The 22229-nt window shown below is 38.1% G+C and overlaps 1 protein-coding gene and 2 long non-coding RNA genes across 5 annotated transcripts in view; 2 read left to right on the plus strand and 1 right to left on the minus strand.

The window, feature by feature from the left end:
* RFX4 (regulatory factor X4) overlaps positions 1-22229 on the minus strand; it is an 88059-nt gene that overhangs the window by 46277 nt on the left and 19553 nt on the right. For all 3 annotated transcript variants that reach the window (XM_038155638.1, XM_038155637.1, XM_038155636.1), the window contains exons 2-4: positions 21745-21831; positions 14702-14762; positions 8374-8497 (exon numbers count right to left, since the gene is read on the minus strand). In XM_038155638.1, the coding sequence (XP_038011566.1) occupies positions 8374-8439 (66 nt within the window). In that variant the 5' untranslated portion in view covers positions 8440-8497; positions 14702-14762; positions 21745-21831. The remainder of the gene's footprint in view (positions 1-8373; positions 8498-14701; positions 14763-21744; positions 21832-22229) is intronic.
* On the plus strand, positions 12862-17884 carry LOC119708795. Its single transcript, XR_005259219.1, has 4 exons — positions 12862-13149; positions 14309-14367; positions 15311-15407; positions 17752-17884. It is a non-coding gene; the product is annotated as an uncharacterized LOC119708795 (long non-coding RNA).
* On the plus strand, positions 17938-21726 carry LOC119708796. The gene is made up of 3 exons (XR_005259220.1): positions 17938-17994; positions 18685-18729; positions 18819-21726. It is a non-coding gene; the product is annotated as an uncharacterized LOC119708796 (long non-coding RNA).

The raw sequence follows: 22229 nt of genomic DNA on the forward strand, positions 1-22229 counted from the left end.
GTCACATGGCAATTTTGACTTTTGGGCATTATTTTAGGCTACCTGATTTTTGGTTTTGAAACACATGTAGACCAGGAATTTCACATGGAAATAGCTTCTGTCCCTACTATGTTAGCCTAAAAAAAAAGTTCCTGCAACTTCTTTCTCAGTTACTGAACTTCAATGTGTTCTCCTTCTCTTTTCTCTGTACTCTGCTTAAGACATGATCTTGCCTTCTGCCTACCGAAGATCTTCTATGCCTTTCTTGATTAAAAGCAATAACACAAAGCATACTGCTTTGATGCCTCAGGTTTTAGCTTTTATATTTTTCAGATTCTATTCTGCTTTAGTGTGTAAGTCTAAGCTTTGTATTAGGGGATAGTAAGCTCTCTCCACAGAATAGGTAGACAAAACAATTCCTTCTCTGGGGACCCAAGGACAGCCTATCCAGATCTCAGGCCCAAGAGCATAAACAATGGTGGACCAATGAGAGAAAACAAAAAGGATGGGACTTTGTGGGCTAAAGCTGCAATTGGAAAATTAGCTCCAATATGCTAATAGACCAAAACTTATAAAAGTGTGAGAACCTGTGACCTGTTTAGTGGCCATTTTGGGTTGTTCTGCCCAAGGTAGATCTATTTGAGGCCTCTTAATAAATACCTACTTTATTCTTTTGCTATGTCTAGTCCCTGTTCTAGGTCAGCCTTCACAAGGCATCACTTTATCTTCTGGTGAATGCTTATTGCATACATAAGATGATGTCATCATTTTATAAAATAACATATATATAGTTTACACTTTTTTCAGAGGACTATTATATCCAGGTCAGCATTTACTGAACATTGCTTCAGACAATCCTGACAAATGCTTTTTGGAATGTCTGTGCAGGTCGATCACATGGGGAGATAACAGGATTTTTATCCCACTTCAGCTTTTTAAACCTAGCAGAGGTGTCTGAATAAACTTGAATTAAATATCCAGTTACTTGTATTTTTGGTTACTCTTAAGGCAATAAAATTAAATGGATTTCTTGAGCATCCGTGTAAAACACAGAAAACTTTATGAGCAACAACTATAAAAGTTCCTCTGTAAGGGTCTGTTTTAGAGTCTGCACAATCTATTAACTTTAGGCACTGCTAACTGCAGGAGCTGTTCTGTTACCCACAAATGGCTGCAAGGGTGCATTCCTTCAACCCCATTACTGCCAGCTGTCATTTCTGTCACTGCCCTTCTCCCCACATCTCCAGTACTGTAACATTATAACACAAGCACATCCAGGCTCAGCGTTTAAATGAGGAATTACAGAACCACAGAATGCCTTGAGTTGGGACAGACCGTAAAGATGATCTTATTCCAAACACTCTGCCATGCGCATGGACATTCTGCTTTCATCACTACACTGTCACCCATCACTCCTCATTGCATTCACTATCAAACTGTGAACTCTATGTTTCCAAATTACTGCATCTAAAATCATCTATGATATGTCAAAACAAATCAGGGAGAAGAAATCTTATGAAGTGTCTTATGTGTCTGTCTTCATGCAAGCAAGGATGGAAGAAACCAGAGATATCTGGAAATTTCTGAAATACCTCTTTTCCTCCTTCCTTTGACAAAAAATTAAATTTTACTCTGCGGCAGGTAGACAATGGCTTTTAAAAGTCTTTTCACTGGAATGTTTTACATTTCTGCTTTTCAAAAGGCATGATGCACCTGATCTAGAGGGATGTTATTCTTCATTACTCATGTTCCTTTCTATTTGACATAATTCTAGCCTTGCTTCTAGAACTTCACAAAGTAGAGAAACAAGATCAAATTAACTTGCAAGACAGCAATTGCACACTGCCAGAATGAGTGTGGATTCCAGGCTGTGCACTCGCTAGCTCTGTGAGATCCTAGAGAGATTCTACATACCATGGAATAAATTCTCTTTCTTACCATAACAATGCTTCATACAGGGCCTGGTTCTGCTTCTCTCAATTCAGGTTTCAGGTCCCATATCTAGACAACATGCTTTTCTTTTGTGAAGTGAGGCATAGAAGATGTGTGTTTATTTACCAACTTCTATTGTGGTGTTTCAGTCCTAATATTCTTTACCATCGCAGCAGCAAAGAAATCAGTGATAACAAGCATAGCTATAAGCTCACAGAGCTATTCTTTCCCTATTCTCACTGCTATGAAACACAAGCAATGCTGATGTCCTCAATCTTTTACATGAAAGGGTCTTTGGTTCATTCATCTTTGACCCTGTACTTTTCCTGCTGGGTCTTTCCAGGGTTTCCCCATCAGCTTTAGTGCTTTTCAAAATCCTCCTCTGAGACAGGTGTTATTATTAACACCTGTGTTAAGAGGTTCCTTTCAGCTCGAAATGGCTTGGGGCTGATTCAGCATCATATTGTCTTGAGGAAATGGTCAAGAAAATTTGCACCGAGAAACATCCATTGATAGGAAGGAACATAATCAAAGTAGCCCAAAATACCATTTCTGTCTCTCAAGCCCACCAAACTGCGTAAACAAAAGGAGAACAGGCATGACTGTGACCTTCTCTACCCCTTGCTTGTTTACTTGCATGGCCAGGAGGGAAGGCTGCAGTATAAAGGCTCAGATACTCTTGACTGCAGATCTGTTGTCTGTTAAGATTCAATAACCTTCCCATTTCTCTCCACTTACCTTCCTAAGTTTTGGAATAGGGCATGGTCTAGCTCTAGGATAAGAACTAGTTTCTAGCACTGATATGGCTCAACTGATACTGCAAAGCAAGGCAGAAAAACCTGCTGGCCTTTTCTCGAATGTCCATGCCCAACTCTGCTTGCTATGGAGATTAGATTCTGTGAGGAACTCCAACTGAACTGGACACTGCAATGAAGCTTGCGAGACCACTTCTCAAATTCATCTATGTAAAACCATATCCTCCTTCAGCAGTTCCTCTGGCCAGATAGAATTCAGCCTAAGGCACGATCAAACAGATTACTGCATCGCAATAAAGCTTCAAACACTGAGTTCTCTGACTCAGATCCTTAGCTGAGCTGAAGCCACTTTTGGTGTTGACTTGATGAAGCCAAGTAGATCTAAAACCCTGCACAACTCACCCTGCTCTGTACTGGTGCAAGCATACTGCCTGCCATCACCCAGCCTATCTGTGGGAAAAGGCTGAGTGCCAGGATCCCTGCACTCTAGCAGACCCTGAGCTGTAAGCACAGCCTCTGGGACGGGCTGACAAGGCATGAGGTAAAGCAGCCCTGGAACCACTCCATGCTTAAGGCCTAACTGGAAGCCAGATACTTGAAGTGGCAAAGATACTAAAAATCCCATTGCTGTGGGGCATTGAGAAAGGAAAAGTCACTCCAGAGAAACTGAGGTGTCATCACTGGTTTTCCTACTCCCCAAGATCAAGAAGAAAAAGGCAGCAGTCAGCAACCTGCAACAGTTCAAGAATCAGCTACGTAGAGCCAAGGGAGCAAAGACCTTTCCTGCAGCATCACCGCTGCCCACACCAGCATGACTACTTGCTTCTGCAGGACTTGTGTTATTATGGTCTCATCAGAGGACCTTGGCCTAGAAGATTCAGAAAACTCATACTGGTGGTGACTGTTCTTCAGCCAGGAATCCTAGCTGTTCAAAAGGGATGAAGGGAAACTGGGGACTGCTCAGATAGCACTGACAGACTCATTCAGTGCAATAAGAGAAACTACATCCTCACATTCACATTGATTCCCCCCCCCCCCCCCCAGTTCTATTTTTGTATTCAGTGTTGTAGAAATTGCTCATAATAAAGCAAGTGCTGTTTTAATCCATCAGAAGAGAGCACTAAGAGTAAATTCGGCTTTGCTATACCAGTTACTATTGAGGCTACTTAAGAGCAAATTGAGAGTAAAGAAATAAAAAACACATCTTCAGAAGAAGTATTTCCTTACATCACAATGTCATTACCAAAAAGGATTCAATAAAGGTCTTCCCTGCCCTTTCAAACTTTAAAATCATATAGTATAACAGCAAGAAACTGTAAATCTTATTTATCCTAGTCATGCTTGGAGGAACAGTCCTGAAAGCAAAACTTCTGGGCATAGAGACAGTGCATCATGATGAAAAAGGAGTCTGGCTGGTACAGCTTGTACCTCCCTGGAGCAAAGTAAACTATTGGGGAAAAAAGGTTCTTTCCTAACCAATATTACAAGTCTATTGTGGACTTTGCCTGTTATCTAGTGAAATGCATTCACTGGAATGTAATTTTCACTTACAGCAAAGCCAGTCGGAGCAACAAAATTTGTGAGAGCATGCATCCATGTTAAACCTCTTTAAGATGGCAGAATGATGTAAAGGGACCTCAGGTGGGAGAAAATCACCCTGAGAAGTGTCATCAACCTTCGTTTTCCTCTTCAAATATTAGTTTGTTGTTGCTTGTCAAAAGAGACAGCAGGAAAGCCTCAAAAGAAAAGGAAAAAAAAAAAAAAAAAAAAAAAAAAACCAGAAGAGGAACGTATTTACCCTCCAGGGGGCACATGAGAGTTGGGAAGAACTCAGAACTCAGCTTTATGAGGATGCAAAGCGATTTCACCCCAAGTCTCTCAGTGTTCGGGAGGAGAGATGTGGCAGGGCACGGCACGGCAGGGGAATTAGCACTGCCCAGTAAATTTAAAGCAATGAACCGAGGACACGGAGGATGGGAAACACCGCTGCAGTTGAGGAAGATTACATCTTCAAGAGTGCTGACTAAATAACAGTGTAAAATACAAGGTCACAAAAGAAACAAGAACAAAAATCAGTGTTGGAAATAAAAGTGAAAGAGAAGTTCAAAGAATTGCCAATGCAGCTAACAGCTGGGAGGAATGGTAGAGCCAGGAGAAGCCTTAAGGCACCCACCCCTACACAATAGCTGCTGAGGGCTTTGGCAATGCTCAAAACATTCCTGCTTTTTTTGATTCAGTGAAGGTCCTTATTAAGAATTATTTTGTTTTTGCAATTAAACCCAGTAAGAATGAGAAGTCAGAGTCATCATCCACTGTAATTCTTTGTATAGTATGCTAATAATCACCAGCATTTTATATTAACATGTTGCTCCAATAAAACCCAAAACAAACATACATCTACAGAACTTTCCCTGCAGCAGGCATGGGCAGAACTTTCAGCTGGAAACACCTTAAACTGCTCTCCAAAGCCCCAAGGTCCCGGAGCAGAGCCCAAGGCATTGGCAGCACAGGGCTGAGGGGCACAAGGCTGCCATCCTTTTTAAGTGACCTCAGCAACAGGGCTTTCACTCCTCCCGCCTGCAGACTAATTCATAGTCTGCACACGTTCACTGTGAGAGAGCTTGTTCTCATATGCAACATTTAATTGTTAATAACTCAGTGACACACCTGCCCTGCCTCATTGTACCTTCCTGTCTTCTCACTGGTTCAATGGAACATTTTTACTTTTTCTGCCTCACTTTTGCACATAATCAAAATATAATATGCTTGGCTGTCTACAGTAAGAGCAGGAATTTAATGCTGGACTCTGCACCTGATGCTGAGCTGTAACTACTGAATTACATGGCCTCCCTAATTACTATTTAGTCAAGGTATATAAGAGAACACTAGGTCCTGTCATTAGCACACAATACAAAGTACTGTAATGACTGACTAGGTAGCACAGCAGATTGGCAAATGCTGGTATAGATAAAACTGCCTTTAATTTTTGCATGTTAATGAGTGAGTAAAACACTAAAATCTTGACTAACAAAGTTACAGCTCCCTTTGTCATATGAGAAATATTATATGAATATCCCATTAATAGCCATAATAGGGTATTCCTGATTTTATATATTCTTTATGTGGCTTAGGAGTAAAGGTTGCTTTTTAAAATGTATTTATTTATACTGTATTTCTGTTCTTTGTTCTTCTTTTCCTTCAATTGCTATTAGCTTGGTTTCCTCAGAAAACAGTCTGTATTGCTGTCTCTCTGTTAATCTCTCTACTCCCCAGACCAATTTTGGTTTCATTAGTGCAATATTACCAAGTGTCTGAGGCCCGGCCCATGTCCTAGAGGTTTAACAGAAAACACTGTTACTTATTACAGTTTGTTTTAATGTGCTGAATTCTACATCTCTTTCTAAAAACTACCAGTTTGTTAAAGAAAAAGCCTTAATATTTAACATTGCCCACAGAGCTAAAGTTTGGAGATGAATTATAAATTCAGTGTAGTCTACTGAAAGGCGAACTGTCTACACTTTCACAGAACAACCAGCTCCTTTCTCTGGAGGAAATGACAGCTGCAGGGCTCCTGATGTTTCTCAATGAGGACAAACATGTCCAGGGTCTCTGTTGCAGCAGCTAAGTGTATTTCACTGCACTGCTTCAACTGCCTCCAAGGCATTTATGCAACTCACCTTGCCAATATGGTATTTGAGTCACATGAGAGCCAATGTTGGCTAAAACTTCACACATGTACGTGCTCCAAAGGACAAGCTGACTGCAAGCTACTGAGAGAATGCAGATGTGCCTTGCAGATCTTTATACCTATGCAGTACATTTTGTTAGCAGTAACAGGCTGGAAAGAATCAGTGGGGTCTACCCAGGTTCTGCAGATGGAGAAGCTGGTTTCACTTCAATGTTTTCCCCCTGTTGTCTGAAGTTCCTGGACATACCAGTGCAGAATTGCTGTTCCCAGACGCAGAAGTTATGGCCCCCCAAAGTACTAGTGTGAAACAGTACCATGATGATTGTGTAGGGCTTCCTTCCTCTCCACAGAAAAGGTAAAAAGTTTCATGCAACACTGCTACAGAACTCTTTTGTAATAGAGAGGAAAACACTTGGACCACAGCACATGAAAAACACATTGGAATGCTGTGATTTTTGGATGGAAACCACAGTACCTGTCCTGCTAGGTCAAGAGACTCCTACCAATGAACAGGTCTATGCCTCTATGAGAGGCAGGAGAGAAGGGGGATGAAGTATTAAACAGGGTAACAGAACTGCCACATACTGATAAATGGTGAAAATCCTGATAAATTTATGTTCTGATGGAAAAATTCTGGAATATTTACACCTTACAATTTACAGAAGTTTTTAGCAGCAGAAGTAGCATTGTTCCAAACTTGAGCCATGTTCCAAATGTGTGAGCCTACATGAAATCTGTTTTTTATTTTCACTGTTCCTAAATTACATGTTGCCACTATACTTATCACTTGGTAGCAATAATGTGTACAATGAACAACTTCATTCACAGTTCTGCAGTGTATTTAAACAGAAACCTGACACAGAATCGACTGAGTTATGCAGGTCTTCAAGACACAACAAACATGGTAATGTTACAACATGGTACACTTTATTTTCCTTTCCAAACTGCCTGACCTAAAGATGCACTATAGAAAATGTCACCCCATTAAATACATCCTTCACCCACTCTTTACACAGGCACTTACCCTAGACACATTTTTCTTTCTTTGAATACCCAGAAATTCTATAGAACAAATGTTGCAAACACTAAAAGAGAACAGCTTGCGGGACAATGGGCTTCAGATTCATGCTTGCAAGCATTTCAAAAACAGTAGCAAACTCTACACTTTATTTTTTTTCACAGTCTACAGGTTTTAAAGGCCTGTGACATGTTCTATGGTAGAACTTCAGTTTTAAATATTATCCTGTTTTTCACTGAGAGGAAAATATCACCTGGCCAGCAAATCCAAAACACAAATTTTTTGTAACCTTCTAGCCAGCTCTTAACATCTGCTACCAGTGTAGAGCTTTACTGCTCACACCCAGATGATGCACAGCTGTCTGTGCTAGGAGTGCATCTGTGAATCTGGAGTTAACCAGAGTGGCTCTTCCTAGAGCAGGATTGGAAAGGGAAGCATGAGGAATCACAGCGAGAAGATAACTTGGACAGCTTGGCAGCCTGTACCTGCAATGCACACAAAAAGCAGCTAGATGTTTTCTGGACTTTCACATCTGGAGGCATTGTACTCTACCATGGGAATTTGCCACATCATTTCAGATCATTAATTCAAGGATCTCCATATTATGCTTACAAGAACAGCACAGACATGCTCCAGAATTCAATTTTACCCTTCTGTTTTTAAAAATTATACATTTGTTTAAGCAGTGCAGGTAATAATGCAGATGCATTTACACTGGCTTATATTCAAATTCTAGTTCAATTTTAACTGCCAATTTTTTGTACCATATCACCATCAGCTAGGCTGGGGACTGATGTACTCTGGAGCCTAGCCATGGTTAGAAGTTATTCCAACCATCAAAATACTTACAATCTTAGCCTTTGTCCAATAACTTGAATACACAAAAAGATTTCATTCATACACCTCTGTATCTAACAGTAAAAGATTTAGTTCTTTTCAGTAGCACAAATTCACCTGAACCAGGTGAGATTTTAAGGTGTCATACAGCAGTTTAGACTTACCTTCCCAAAGCTGGCAGCATTAACAGGTTGTGTGTCATTTTTCTCACAGAAGTCCAAGTAATGCATGTAGAGAGCACTTCGAGGAATGCAAACACCTTCTGCAATCTCATAGTTCTCCTCCAGCCTTAAAAAGCAAACATAAAACAGAGAGAACTGCAAGTATGTTGGATGTCCTGTATGGTAAATAATATACAAAGCTTCAACCTTTAAGACCAAACATTCTGACTTCCTCTTGTCTACTAAATTTTGTCGGCTTTGTTCTAAGTGCTCCTTCCAATTCATTCCCATAATACTTACTTGCTTCATTTGGTTCACACTTGTAATCAAAACCATAGGCTGTGAGTTCCCAGCAATCTGTTATACCCTTAAAGCATCCTGCAGTAAATAAATATAGGTACAACTATGAAACAATAAATACTCACTGAGGGGAAGCATTCTCTCCTTCTTTACAGAAGACATCACCTTTAGTTCATGACACTCTTTTAACTCCTGTCCAGCCGCAAAATTGCTTACCTTGAGGAAGCAGGTATAGCTAAAGCAAATAATTTGCTACTACTCAAGAGTGTCCACAAAGTCTTATTATGTAATATTTTCTTGGTATTGCTTATGGGTAAAGTGAAAAAAACAAAAAGAAACAAACAAAAAAAAACCCAATCTGGATATAATGCTGGAAAAACCCCAGTGAATTAACATTCTTTTCTACCTTTTAGAAACTATCCTTACTTTTTCATACATGAAAATATAACTATAAAATTTTAAGTTATATGTCAAATACATGAGCAGACATATGCTTCATCTTTAAAGCTCCAAACTGGTCTCATTACAAATCTATAGACGAGAAGAAACATTCCTTTGAAAGGCCATTTTTATGATTGCTGACCCAAAAATCTTTAAGAGATATTTACATACACACTTAACATTAAACCACAATTAATCTTGTCATTGATGGTGTCAGTCATAGGAATCTACAGTCACCTGTGTGCTCGTCTGCCTTGCTGGGTAAGGGAAGAAGTTAGGTGTAACTTCCTCTTCATTGTATTAAAAAATAAATACTTATTCTCAAAAAAAAAATTCCAGTTTTACATAAAATAATCCCTTTTTTTACATAAAAGAACACCTTCCAAATACCTTGTTTCTCTCCTTCATTGCCTTTTTCAGGACCTACCTATCTTCCATTTCAGTTAGTGTGATAATTTGTGACTGCAAACTATTTTAATAAGATATCTGGCTAGATGAATGGAATCAGTTTGTATGTGCAACATCTATTCTTCCCTGGTTTCTACAGAAATATCATCGTGGCATCTTTCCTCAATTTCTTAGTGCTCTAACAAAACCTCCTTTCAAAACCTGGAGAGTTCGCTTGTATACTATAGCTGCTAATTGGAATGTCAGCTTCCGTGACCAAGACAGGAGAGAAAGAAAAGCAGTTAATTATTTCTCTTCATATCTGATGAATTTTTCTCTTTTTTCTCCTCTCTTTCACAGAGTCATTAGTCTGACACTGAACAATGAAATGCCCCATTATACCTGAACTTTTTTTTAATGATCAAAAACCCATCTTGCTCCACTTCTTTTATTTTCCTGTCTTTTATTTAACAACTTTATCATATTTTGAATCCAGCTTCATTCTACAGTATTGTAGAAAAATAATGAATGCTATCTCCTACCTAACAAATCATTACCAGTTATAAAAAATACTTATTTTATATATATATATATATATATATATATATATATATATATATATAAACATTTTATATAGTGTTGTAATAAAGCCATGTGAAATCCAGTAGCTCACAATGAGACCTTTTGTACCACTGCAGTACAGGAATAAAGCCCCTAATCCTTCCACAGGAATGACAATTTTATCTGTCCCTATTACTGCTTCCGTCCATATACACTTACATCGTTCTAGATTAAAAGAGATTATTCTATATGAGAGTCACATCTGTAGTGTTGTTACAGATTTATTTTTATATCTCAAGACTACAGAACAACTGTGATGTTAACCACTGTTAATCACATAGATTCTAGAACAAATTAATTTTTATGGAGTATAACAACATACAAGCAAGTACGAACCTGGGGAGAATCCATTCCCTCACTGTGCTTTACCTTGCTCTTTTAAAATTATTTTTATAAATGTTGCAGAAAATAGAATAGTTTTGTTGACTTTAGCTTCAAAACACTGTTATTATTCAGAGTACCTACACTGTTAGCCAGCAAACTGAGGGGATTAGGTTGCCTGTACTTTGAATAATTCTGTTTGGGGAAGTAAAACATACACACACCAAAATGAAGTAAAATAAAGTTTCACACTTACATCTTGGTCAACCAGTTCACCACTGAAATAAACATGAACATTTTAGAGCCAAGCTACAGCTTTACAAATGATAACGAGCACGGGAACATGGAAAAAGCACAGAATACTGGGTATTGCTATATTTATGCCTTAACAGTTAAATTCAAGCTTGTATAGTTTCTCAAATTATGATGCATTTGGTAGTTTTCTCAATTACGGTGTATTTGGCTGTAATGCTACATTTACCAGGCCTTTCACTTCCTTTTGTGTCATCAACGAAACAAAACAAAAGCATCGTTCCTGTTTTGAGGAAAAGGCTATTTAGCCAGACTGACAGTCATCCAGACACAATTCTTGGCTTCTTCAGCTATTCTTCATCCTCCACATTTAAAATGTTCAACATATTTCACCTTTGGAGAGGCACAAACATTAAGGATGTCTCCCTATGGGATTGATACAATTTGCTCTTTACAGCAAGATTCCAGACAAGGAATAATTAATAAAGCTGATGGCAATATGAACCAGTGAGAAAATGTACTTATTTCGCTTTTTTCTTAGCTATGCTTTCCCTACTCCTTTGCTCCTCCTTTTTTTCCACCTGACATTTCCTCAGTTTTTGTTTTTCAACACTCCATCACCTTCACTAGCTCTAACTGGGAGTAGCATCTAACAGTAAAAACATGACCAGTTTTTACTTGGCAGACACCAGATGCTGCAGATAATTGTGAGGTTTCCATTTGCCAGAACAAGGGCAGTTTGGCACTGTATCCTGAATACAATAATTTATTCCACATTTCCACATCTTGAATCCAGCCCAGAGATCGTTGTTAGAAGACAGGACACATGCTTGCCCAAGGAATACACAGATACATTTTTTAGTCTTCCCTAAGTGTGCAAATACTTGTTGTGAGGCCTGATGTTCTGCTATTGGATGGGAAAGGGTTATTTTTTTTCCTAGTGGCTGGTACTGCACTGTGATTTGGGTTTAGTATGAGAATAATGTTGGTAACACTTTCAGGTGTTGCTAAGTTGTGCTTAGCCCAAGAACTCTCCAGTCTCCCACACTGTGCCAGAGAAAAACAGCATGAGAAGCTAGGGGTGCCCACAACCAGACCAGCTAACCTGAACAGGCCACAGGAATATTCCATACCACAGAACATCACACCCAGTAAATAATCTGGGGGGAGTTGGCTGTGAGGTGCTGATCACTGCTCAAGAACGAGCTGGGCCTCGGTCAGCGGGTGGTGAGCAACTGCATTGCGCATCACGTTTTTTCTTGGATTTTATCGCTCTTTTTCCTTTTCATTAACACTATTATTACTATTATTTTTATTATTATTATTATATTTTACTTTAATTATTCATCTGTCCTTACCTCAGCCTATGGGTTTTACCTTTACCTTTTCTCCTCCCCATCCCAGTGAGAGCAGGGAAGGGGAAGGAGTGAGTGAGCAGCTGTGTGGTACTTACTTGTTGGCTGAGGTTTAACTACCACACCTGAGCAAGCAAAACTGTCCAGCATGTAAAGCTACACCTCCAGGAAGTGCTCTGTGCAGCAATTCTACAGTGCTGATCGCAACAGTTTACCAACCTGGGTAAACTGGGTGCTGGGTGCTACTGCAGTACAAATAACCCAGTACTAATGTGTCTAACTTCCCAGAACAGTGGAAACTGCACATCTTCACCCAAAATCAGCTTGCTACTTTAGCAGTTTGACCCTAACTTTTGAGCTTCTCATTTTATTTAGTATATAAATTTCTCCAGGAAATAGCAATTCAAAGCTGCAGTAGATATGTTGAAAAGCATGTGGAAACTACCAGAAAACTGTTCTGTAGGTATGGCTCATAAGCTGGGAAACTTTTAACCTACATGCCTGTTAATAAATTCAGCCAATTGTATAATTCAGTCTTGGCTGAATTTATCAAATGTATTAAACTATATATAATAATATAGTTTGACAGCAGCTGAAGATTTTAAACATGAAACTTGTTTGCTTTCTGTTAACTCATGGAATTTTTAGGTGGAAGATGAATGGAGGAAATTGCAGATGCTCCAGAAGACTCAAAGGGGACAATATTTGACCTACTTCAACATCTAAGAAATGTAGTACAACAGACAGGTAGTAAGCCAGTACACTATCAAAAGAGAAGGGAAGACGTTGCAAGCAGCCTTTCCAGAACCAGAATTCTAGGATTCTACTGCAAACACAGCTGAATGAGCATTAGTGTGCACACTACATTCCAGCAGGGCTCAATATCCCAGGAGTTTAGGGATTTACTAACCTTCATGACTGACGAAGCTTGAAAGTATTTGGCAAAAGACTGTTTACAGTATTTGCATGTTTTCTGTGGGGAACAGTATCGCTGAATGTTCTAATTAAGGCCGGCTTTTTGGCTACGACATTATTTGCTCCTGTGGAAAAGGCTCTTAACTGACTTCACTGCAAAATAAACACTGCTCTGATCCTGGGACTGGTAAGACCTGCTTACTATTTTGTTTTAGCTAGATAGTTCTTTATTATCCTGCTTGAACTGTGTTGAAGCTGTGAGAGTGAATAATGAAAAATAATAAATTAACACTATGACATTTCATTATTATTTAAATAATTTTCTGTCCATAGTTACTACCTTTCTTGAGTGTCTGTTAAAGAAAAGTCCTTCACTTTTCTTGAACTTCTGAAAAACGGGACTTTTGTGATACAAATAGGTACAAAGAAACAATAGCTCCAAACTAAATGCCTTTTTAAATTTTATTTTATTTATTTATGCCTTTATTTTGCCCATCTCATTTTTTGCATTGAAAGTGTCTGTAACTTTCTCAATACTGGCAGCAACCTATTCAAAATCAACCCACAAGTCTTGAGGTTTTTTAGTCTAAAAATCTCACCAATCAACTTTAAAAGCAATTAATCTAAATTATTTAAGAAATAATCTAAATAATTTTTGCATGTTTCAAAGAGTCATGTAATTTCACAGGCAGAAAAAATGGAAAAAAATACACGGAATGAATTATGCTTTTCTGTTTTTTCAGTGAAATCTCCCAAGAGACTGACAGAAGCAGAGAAAGAAGTTTGCTAACATTTTGCTTTAAAAAACTCACATTTTTACCAATAATCTTATCTTTTCATCCAGAAAGTACAAGAAGTACTTTAGGTATTTATGGATAAAGGCCTTTCTTTAAAAAGGCTTAAAACAAACTAAAGACTAGGGGCTTTCAGATAAGCATGCTCAGAGTCTTCTCTGTAAGAGAGTTCTGTTCTGCCAGATATATGGAACCTCACGAAAGATACTTGATGACTTACAATATTAAGAAATAAGAAAACAAGAACAAAACAATAAACAAGAACTAAATATCTAAATCAAGGCAAAAGTCAACAAAAGTCTAAGAGATGACCTATAGCAATAGATGTCAGAATTAGAGGTACACATTACACAACATGCAGACTAAAATACTGCTGCAGATCACAGGGAACAGCGCTTATTTTTATAGCACTGTAGACAAACTCTCAAACCATGCTCTCTCTCTTTCTAATTACCCTTCATTTTTTCTCCTCACTAACTTTGCAAGGGGATTTTGACAAATTAATCAAACCTCAAACTCTTTCCTTTTGTTGTCTTCTATGTTAAACTACAGAGATCTCATGTCAGTAAAACAGTTGGTATGGTTGGGCTTCATCAGACACTGAAACGAATGTGAGTATTGAAAAGAAAAAAATCTCCATACTAGTTTTCTTTTTGCAATAAATGTAACAACAATGACAAACCACAAATAATCAGCTGGTAAGGGGGCAAATAAAAACGTTAAGTAGATTTTCTAAACTGTATCAGAAGTTTCCTCTGTTCAAACAAATCCTGTAAGACATTTGCTGAGAAATGCTGTACAGGTTACAAGCAGGCACATGAAACACTTACAGTGAAAGGATCTTTTGAACTCTAAGATGGCCAAGAGCTCTATTCCGTCATCTGGAAAATGCATTAGAAAAAAAACACTAATAGATTTTCTTGATCCTTTTAAAAGGCATCTTACCATTGCAGTGTAGCTGGAGTTGAATGCGGTTTTGATGCTCTATTATTTTCTTTTTCCTCATCTGTTGAGAAACAACAAAAAAGCTGTGTGATTTCATCATCAATTTCTCAAGAATTCATGAACTGTTTTTTAAAAAATAAATAATTTTTGAATGGTAAGATTTTTTTTAATGAATTAAAATAAATTTTAAAACAATTAAAATGTGCTCAAGTGCCAAAGCTTTCTCAAAATTCCGGCTAAAATTCAGATATGTAAATAATGATGTTCCCTAAAGTACCATCGGTAGATACGGCTTAAGGCAGTAAACTCTGCAAATAACACTGATAGCAGGAGCAGAGTGGCGCCTAGAAATATTGACATAGAAAAGGATAAATTTATATGGAAAAAAAGCAACTCTTAGATCTTTACCAGTATGTGAGAACACGTAAACAGCTTCACTCACTATAAGGGAACTGTTGCCTTACACAAGTTTTATAGTAGATACGGCATTTAAACTAATGGGGTACACCCATTGTTTGATCCTAACATAAGGTAATTATTAGATGTTAATAAATTTACAGGGATTAATTCTAAATGAGAAAAAGTGTAATATACTTTATTCCTTTTCAGGTGATTTCTCTGATAATTTTCCCCATTAACTGTTTCCAAGGCAACTCTGGTTTGCTGACTTTCCAAAAATTTTGATAAAAGATGAATAAAGATAAAGGTAATTAAAATAAAACTTCAAATATTGGATTCTTCCTAGGAGGCATTTGTTCTTTTGAAACAATTTAGAAATATGTATAGAATAATTCTGACTAAATCGTGTTTTATTAAACATAAAAAACATTCCTGGGTAAAAGCTGAGCGGAGCACAATTAGCAGCTCCAGAATGTTATTCTTTGGGAAACAGTGTTGTATCAAACACATTTTGAGATTTTAACAGCTTTGTCCCCGATGAAAGCATTCCGCATAGATGGCTTTGATAGCTAAACAATAGGGTAGACCTGTAAACCACGCTGCAAGTCCCATTTCTTCATGTAATTAACTTTTAGAAGTAATTTAAGCGAGCCTTTAGGATGCGGGATGTTACGGGAGCAGCGCTATCTCCTCTGCACATCGGACCCTCTTGGGAGGCCTTTTGTGCTGTGCGGGGAACCCACGCACACAAGTAACACCCCGGCTGGGAAGGCTCTGCGTGCAGCCCTCGTCCCCTAGGATTTCTTGCCTTACCCATGGGAAGCTGTGCCAGCCGAACACCCTTTATCCCGCAGCCGCTCCCCTGAGCGCCAGCAAATCCCATTCCGCAGATCGCCCCAGCGCAGCCCCCCCCGGATCTGCGTGACAATGGGCCCCTAATTATTGGCCCGCACGCTCCCTCCCTGCCTTTCAGGGCCCGCTTTTATTCAGCGCACAGGACCAACATACACATCTCAAATAACTTGTAAATTGTGGGTTTCGTTTGTTTTTCCTAACCAGGCGGTCGGCGTGCAGCAAACGCGTGCACACGGGGCTGAATGCCCAGGGGCCGCGGCTGCCGCCCCGCACGCCCAAGGACCTGTCATGGGATGGCTTCCGCCTGTGCTAAAGGGGCTGAATTCCCCTCTGGATATGTGCAGACACCAAACTGCAAGTCAATATCTAAGTTACACAATATCTCAAATCCTCTCCATCCCAGCCCCCCCCCCCCCCCCCAGCTGTTTTTCACTTGCATTAAGAGTGAGCTGCTGTGAGCAGGTGCTTTACCTAACCTGCCCTCAGACACACTTCACCCCAGCCATACTCAGCTCCTCCCGCTCAAATCCTCCCTAAGGATTTGTTTTAACGACACAAACTAACAATTAGGTCATAAACTGCAATTTATGTCTCCTTCCTCCTCCTAGAAGACCCCTCAGCATCCCCCTCTAACTGTCCCTTAAAACCAAGAAGGAAAAGATGGACTTCAACTGTAACTCAGAAAATTTCTTTAAGCATTAATTTCCATTGAACAACTGGATTTTCAACAAAGCTAAATTTTTCACAGTTAGTGCTTGTCACCTCAAAGTTAATTCTCTGTACCAGAAAATAGTGTAACTTTGTTTTCTGTCAATGAACCAGCTGCCAGCCAAACTTTCACTTTTCTGTGAAGATGGAAAGGGTTCCAGATGGTACAGGAATAGATGGGACCTAGAAATACAAACTTTCAGTATTACACATAAAAGCTCTTAATTCTACCTTGTCTAGTTTAACAATATAATCTCATCAGATTATAGCAGAAAATAATAAATAGCTTTATACTATATATTTTAGCTGTCAGCAGGGCACCTAATGGTGTCCATATCAAGTAGAGAATGTTTAACTCTTGACTCAGATCTGATACCAGATCACTGTCTAGCATGAAAGAGGAAAGGGAAAACAGTATTTCTTACTTTTTGGCCTGTCATTTTATCAATTCACATCAAAACAACACTGTGGATTAAAATAAAGGCATATCTTATAAAATGCAATACTTTTAAAATCCAACCTATTTTGTAGGAAAAGGAAATAAAGTCACTGAAAAGAAGTCCTGCTTCAAGACACTATCAAAGAAGAGACATGACAATTCTTCTGAGACAAATCCAAAAGGTCTTGAAGTCACAGTTGCAGGGGTTCACAAAAAACACCCCAGGGAGAAACCCATGTAGTGTGTTCACACCACTACCAATAGGAGGACTACCAGCATCCCAAGGAAAAGTGTCTTCAAAGTACCTGATTAGGTGGAAAACCTGGTACTCATCCCAAACTGAATGCAGATAATAGCTTAGACAACTGCAAGTAAAAGTCTCAGCACAGAAGAGGCCTCCAAAACATAATAAAACTGGGAATCAGTGATGTTCTAGAAAAACAGTATTTGTTGGCTCACAGAGATATCAGAGGATTCTTTTGTCCCAAACTCCATGGAAATTCTTTTGCTAACTGTTCCATCTTACTTCCAAAATTCTGTTTCAAAGCCACTCAAGTGGAGTCCTGTTTGTGTCTTGTTTGTGTTTGCATCTTTGTGGCTTTCCCAGAGCTCTCAGTGGGATTCTCTAACTTTTGCTGTCTGATTCTAGGTACAGATCAAGTGTGGTGGAAATAGAGTATGAGATATGTGTAAAAAGCAGTTTTACCCCCGAAGAGTTGCAGCCAGGCCAATTATCCAAGATCAGAAACAGGCTTGACTCACAGCTGTAACCAATAAGGAAGAACAGTCCTATAAGACAGGGAGAACTGGGACCTAGAGTCAGTTGCTGTCTGGGCTTTGAAGAAGAAGGAGCAGTGTTGAGAAGAACTACCCATGAGAAATCACCAAGAAGGTATGGGACTCTTGCAATAAGATAACACTGCTTTTGCTTTGAGAACACAGTAATCAAGGGATTTCTTGCTTCTTGGTGCAAAACATGGAGACAACAGGAGCTGTGCTCAGCAGTTTTGAGCCTGCTGCCTTAAACACAGGGAGTGGAACAACCCGAAGCGAAGACACACCTTTTTTTGTAATGTGTTGGTGTTAGTCTGTTTATCATAAACGGAGCTAAGTTCCTCTTTCCACTGTGGAGGTTATTGGAGAGCCCTGTAGTTTCCAGTGCTGCCTGCATGTGTCTCAAAACCAGGAAAGAAACTAACATGCTATTACTATCTTTATATAGCTAAAATCCTTCCCTTAGTTCAGGTAGCTGCACATTTTTCAGAGGAATATCCTCTTCCTCTGTACTCCCTGCAGGCCAGATTCTGACTGTTCTCAGAAGTGATTTGGCCTTAGCCAAAATTAAATTATAGTACTAAGCTATCTTGTCTCCTATTTAAATGTAGCCATAAATGAGATTCAGGCTCATTGGCATGTATTCCATGCTTTTAGAACAGTGGGAGATTTTCAAAACCTCTCAGAAATATGGGAGCATACTGTTCCCTGAGTAGGTATAACTGAAAAAGAAGGAATTTTCTCCAAGGAAAATTTCAGTGAAAGCAAGTAGCTCTTTTTTAAACTTCCATTTTTTTTTTTTTTTTAGTAGAAGAATAAGAGGTTTACTTCAAGCAAAAAACAAAGCTGCTGGGTAAGTCATTATAGCCAGTATGAACATGGATTTTGAACACCACTTCTGAAACACAAAAAGTAGTCTGAATATTTTCTTTTATCTCATAGGAAGCCTACACATTCATATTTCCAAATAAGCAAGAAAATTTGGACAAGCAACCCTTCCACTTCATCAAGAAACATCATGATTCCTTCCCCATGGAACTGAAGTTGAAACTTTCATAAGCCTTTATTTGTATTCTCCCAGACCTCTATTTCAATTTCGATAATCTGGTTTAATACACAGTACACAGAAAATGTTATGGAGTTGGTTTTTTTCACTTATTGGCTACAAAATTGTACTGTTCCCTTTTCCTGTGAATCTTTTGACTAACGTGGAATATGGAAGTGGCAGCTGGAAAAATGTATTAGAAGCTGGAAAGTGAAATAAAATTTAGTGATAATTTTTTTATTAGAATGTAAAGATTGTAGCTTGTAAGATGTCATAAAATGTTCCAAAAGGGTAAGAAGTGCCCCAGGAAGCCAGAGATGATGTGAATCCATGGCTACAAGTCATTACTTCCTTTCCCAGTGTAATGCAGGTTCAAGAGGCCTGGGGGTATCTGGATAAGAATGGAAGATTGCAAAGGACCCCTGTGGCCTGAAGTATGGTTCTGTAGCATACTTCAGCTGTAGAAAAGGAGACCAGCAAAACTATTTCTGTTCTAAAACCCTATGAACTCCAAAATCATCCAGGGAAAAAAGAGTCACAAGAGCAAACATTATGCCTAGCAAGAACATTATCAGTTCACAGCACAAGTTCTCAATCTTCAGTAGAGCCAAGGCAAAAAAAAAAAAAAAACCTAACTGAAAGCCAACCCCACGTTTTCCTTGGTAGTCCAGCCAACAGCTGCCTCATGTATGTAGAGACAAAAAACTAGTCAAGAGAAAGGTGGTTTAGGCTTTGTTTTGGTTGCAGATGAAAATTGGACCTACACTGACAACAACAATTTGACCACCATTCTGAAGAATTTAAATAGGGTTATTTGGGTTTTCTCAAAACATTTTGCCTCCTGGTTTGTTTGTCAGTGTATGATAGAGGCTGGACAAAAAATGACATGGTGGTTGGAAGTTTCTGGTTGGTTTTTGGGTGGTTTTAGAAAAATGTTAGAAAGAACTGGAGGGCTAGAAAGGAGCACATAGAACAATGATTTCTATGGTGAAACTTCTAGTTTCTTCTGGATTTCACAGATTATTGCTGTGGCTTATTTTGCTTTCCTACTTCTTCCTCTTCACCCTATCCCCTCCTTTACTTCCCCCTCAAAACAAGGATGACTTTTCAGGTGGATTAATTCTCTTATCTGCACTGCAGAAATGCTGGTAATCAGTGCAAAGGAAGCATCTGGAAGAACTGGCTATTGAGAAGGAAGCTAGATAAAATCAACTCTGCCTCTCATTTGGGTTTCCATTATATGCTGTGACAATGTCTTTTGCAGGCAAATAGAGGAACAAATTCATTTATGTATTTGTTTTATCAGTTCTAAATTCACTGCCTTTCATTATCATTGCTTTCCCCTTATTTCCAGAACCAGAAAACAGAATCAGCCACCATGCCATCTTCTCAATGCCACTGTCTGAAACACCTGCTCTTGTTAACCACATAGGTCCTCATTTTACTGGCTCCAGCTATGTGGAAGTTTCTCATGCTCATATTTAAAGCACATTTAACAGTCCTGAATTCCTGAATTCTGACCCTATGAAGAGTCTGAAGACACATCTCATTCATTACACATTTCTCAGTATCATCAGAGTGAAATGAACTTCATGTATCTCACAGGTTCTCATAAGATTCAAAATTACAAGCTGCTGTTTTTATTTTCACTATAATCCACTATAATTTTTTAAAGATAAATTAGTTTCTATTCCTTATTTTTTAAAAACAGAAAACCCCAAACCTCTCCCAGTTTCATTGTCAATTTTTAAAGATTCTTGTGCATGGTTCATTAGCTTGTGAGTCATGAATAAATACCATTTTTCTACTAACATCTTCCTTCTCCTTCAGAAATATTCCTCAAAAGATATCCCTAGACAAATGAGAGTAAGGCCCCAATACAGCAAATTTCATGATCCATGACAATATTGTGCTACAAGGCATGTAGTTTTACCACTATGTCAAAATAAATAATTCTCTAAAATGCAAAAAAAAAAGTAAAAGCAAACTGCAGCAATGAAGTTATTTAAAATACACTTCTAAAACACATATTTATGAAGTGTAAATTACTAGTTACTTTAAAGAATTAAAATATTAAAGAATTACATCAGCATTAATATCTTATAATGTGAATATATGAATTCTGGAGATGAAAAGTAACATGAAGAGTATTTTGCTTTAGGCAAATTAAGCAGAATTGAAATTGCATAAACAGGGAAAACTAAATGGTAGGCTAGAAATTGTCTTGCAATTTTAAAACAAAAAAAATGGTTGTTTTAAACTACTTTGAAATCATTTTGATTACCTGCTATTGTTAAAAATCAAGATCTAAAATTACTATCACTAGAAAAGAAAAAAAAAAAGTTGATTTAAAATCAGATTGATTGATAATTTTTTTCCCCTCTCTGACTAAAAAGAAAACACTATCATGTTTTAATAAGTGATTTTTTTAATCTCACAATTGCTTCATTCTTAATGGGAAGATTTTTTTAAATATATGTTTTGATATAGTAGTATTGGAAAACAGCACATTTTTCCCCTTATTTTGACCACATGGTGTTCACCAGTGAAAAGCAAAACAGGTGGTTTTTCTTCTAAGCTGATCCTAACAGCACGTTTTAGTGGTCATTTAACCTTTATTCAGTGACACACACATTCTTCTGATTGTTTTAACCAATAAACAGTACTATTTCCTTTCAAAAAATGTAAATATCCCAGAAAAAAATTAATAAAACTGCTGAGTATGTCAAGTGAGTTGACTCCTTAAAATACACGGTACTGAAAATTTAACCTAGCTGTAGCAACTTATATAGCAGGAAATGAGCACTCGGACAAGTTACTTACTTTCATCATTAGAAACATTTCCCAGAGAGGTATGACTGGAATAACGTTTGTTTTCACTTTCATTGAGACATCGTTCAATCCAACTCTCTAAAAAAAAAAAAAAAGTTATTTTGTTTGTTTGTCTTTGCATCAAATATAAACTTGCAACAAATAAATCTAAATAAAATGTCAGCATTCAAGAGATTATGATCTTGAACATTTGTATTAAAATATGCTTGGTCTGAGGATATTTAGCAAGAAAATCTTGCTTTTAAACTTAGCTGTTGCTTTTGAGCTTCATTTCATTTTTTGGTTGCTTTTGTTGCTTTTTTTTTTTTTTTTTTTTTTTTTTTGCTTTTAAACTACAGAGGCTGAAACACTTCTGCGTACAAAACAATGGTCCTCGGGATGTTCTGTCCCTCATCACATGATATGTTAAAAAATAAAAATCAAATGAAACACGGAAATCACAGTAGTTTTCAAGTCTTAGTCTGGCAAAGGCTTAT

Source organism: Motacilla alba, chromosome 1A (genome assembly GCF_015832195.1).
Source record: "Motacilla alba alba isolate MOTALB_02 chromosome 1A, Motacilla_alba_V1.0_pri, whole genome shotgun sequence".
NCBI classification, from domain to species: domain Eukaryota; kingdom Metazoa; phylum Chordata; class Aves; order Passeriformes; family Motacillidae; genus Motacilla; species Motacilla alba.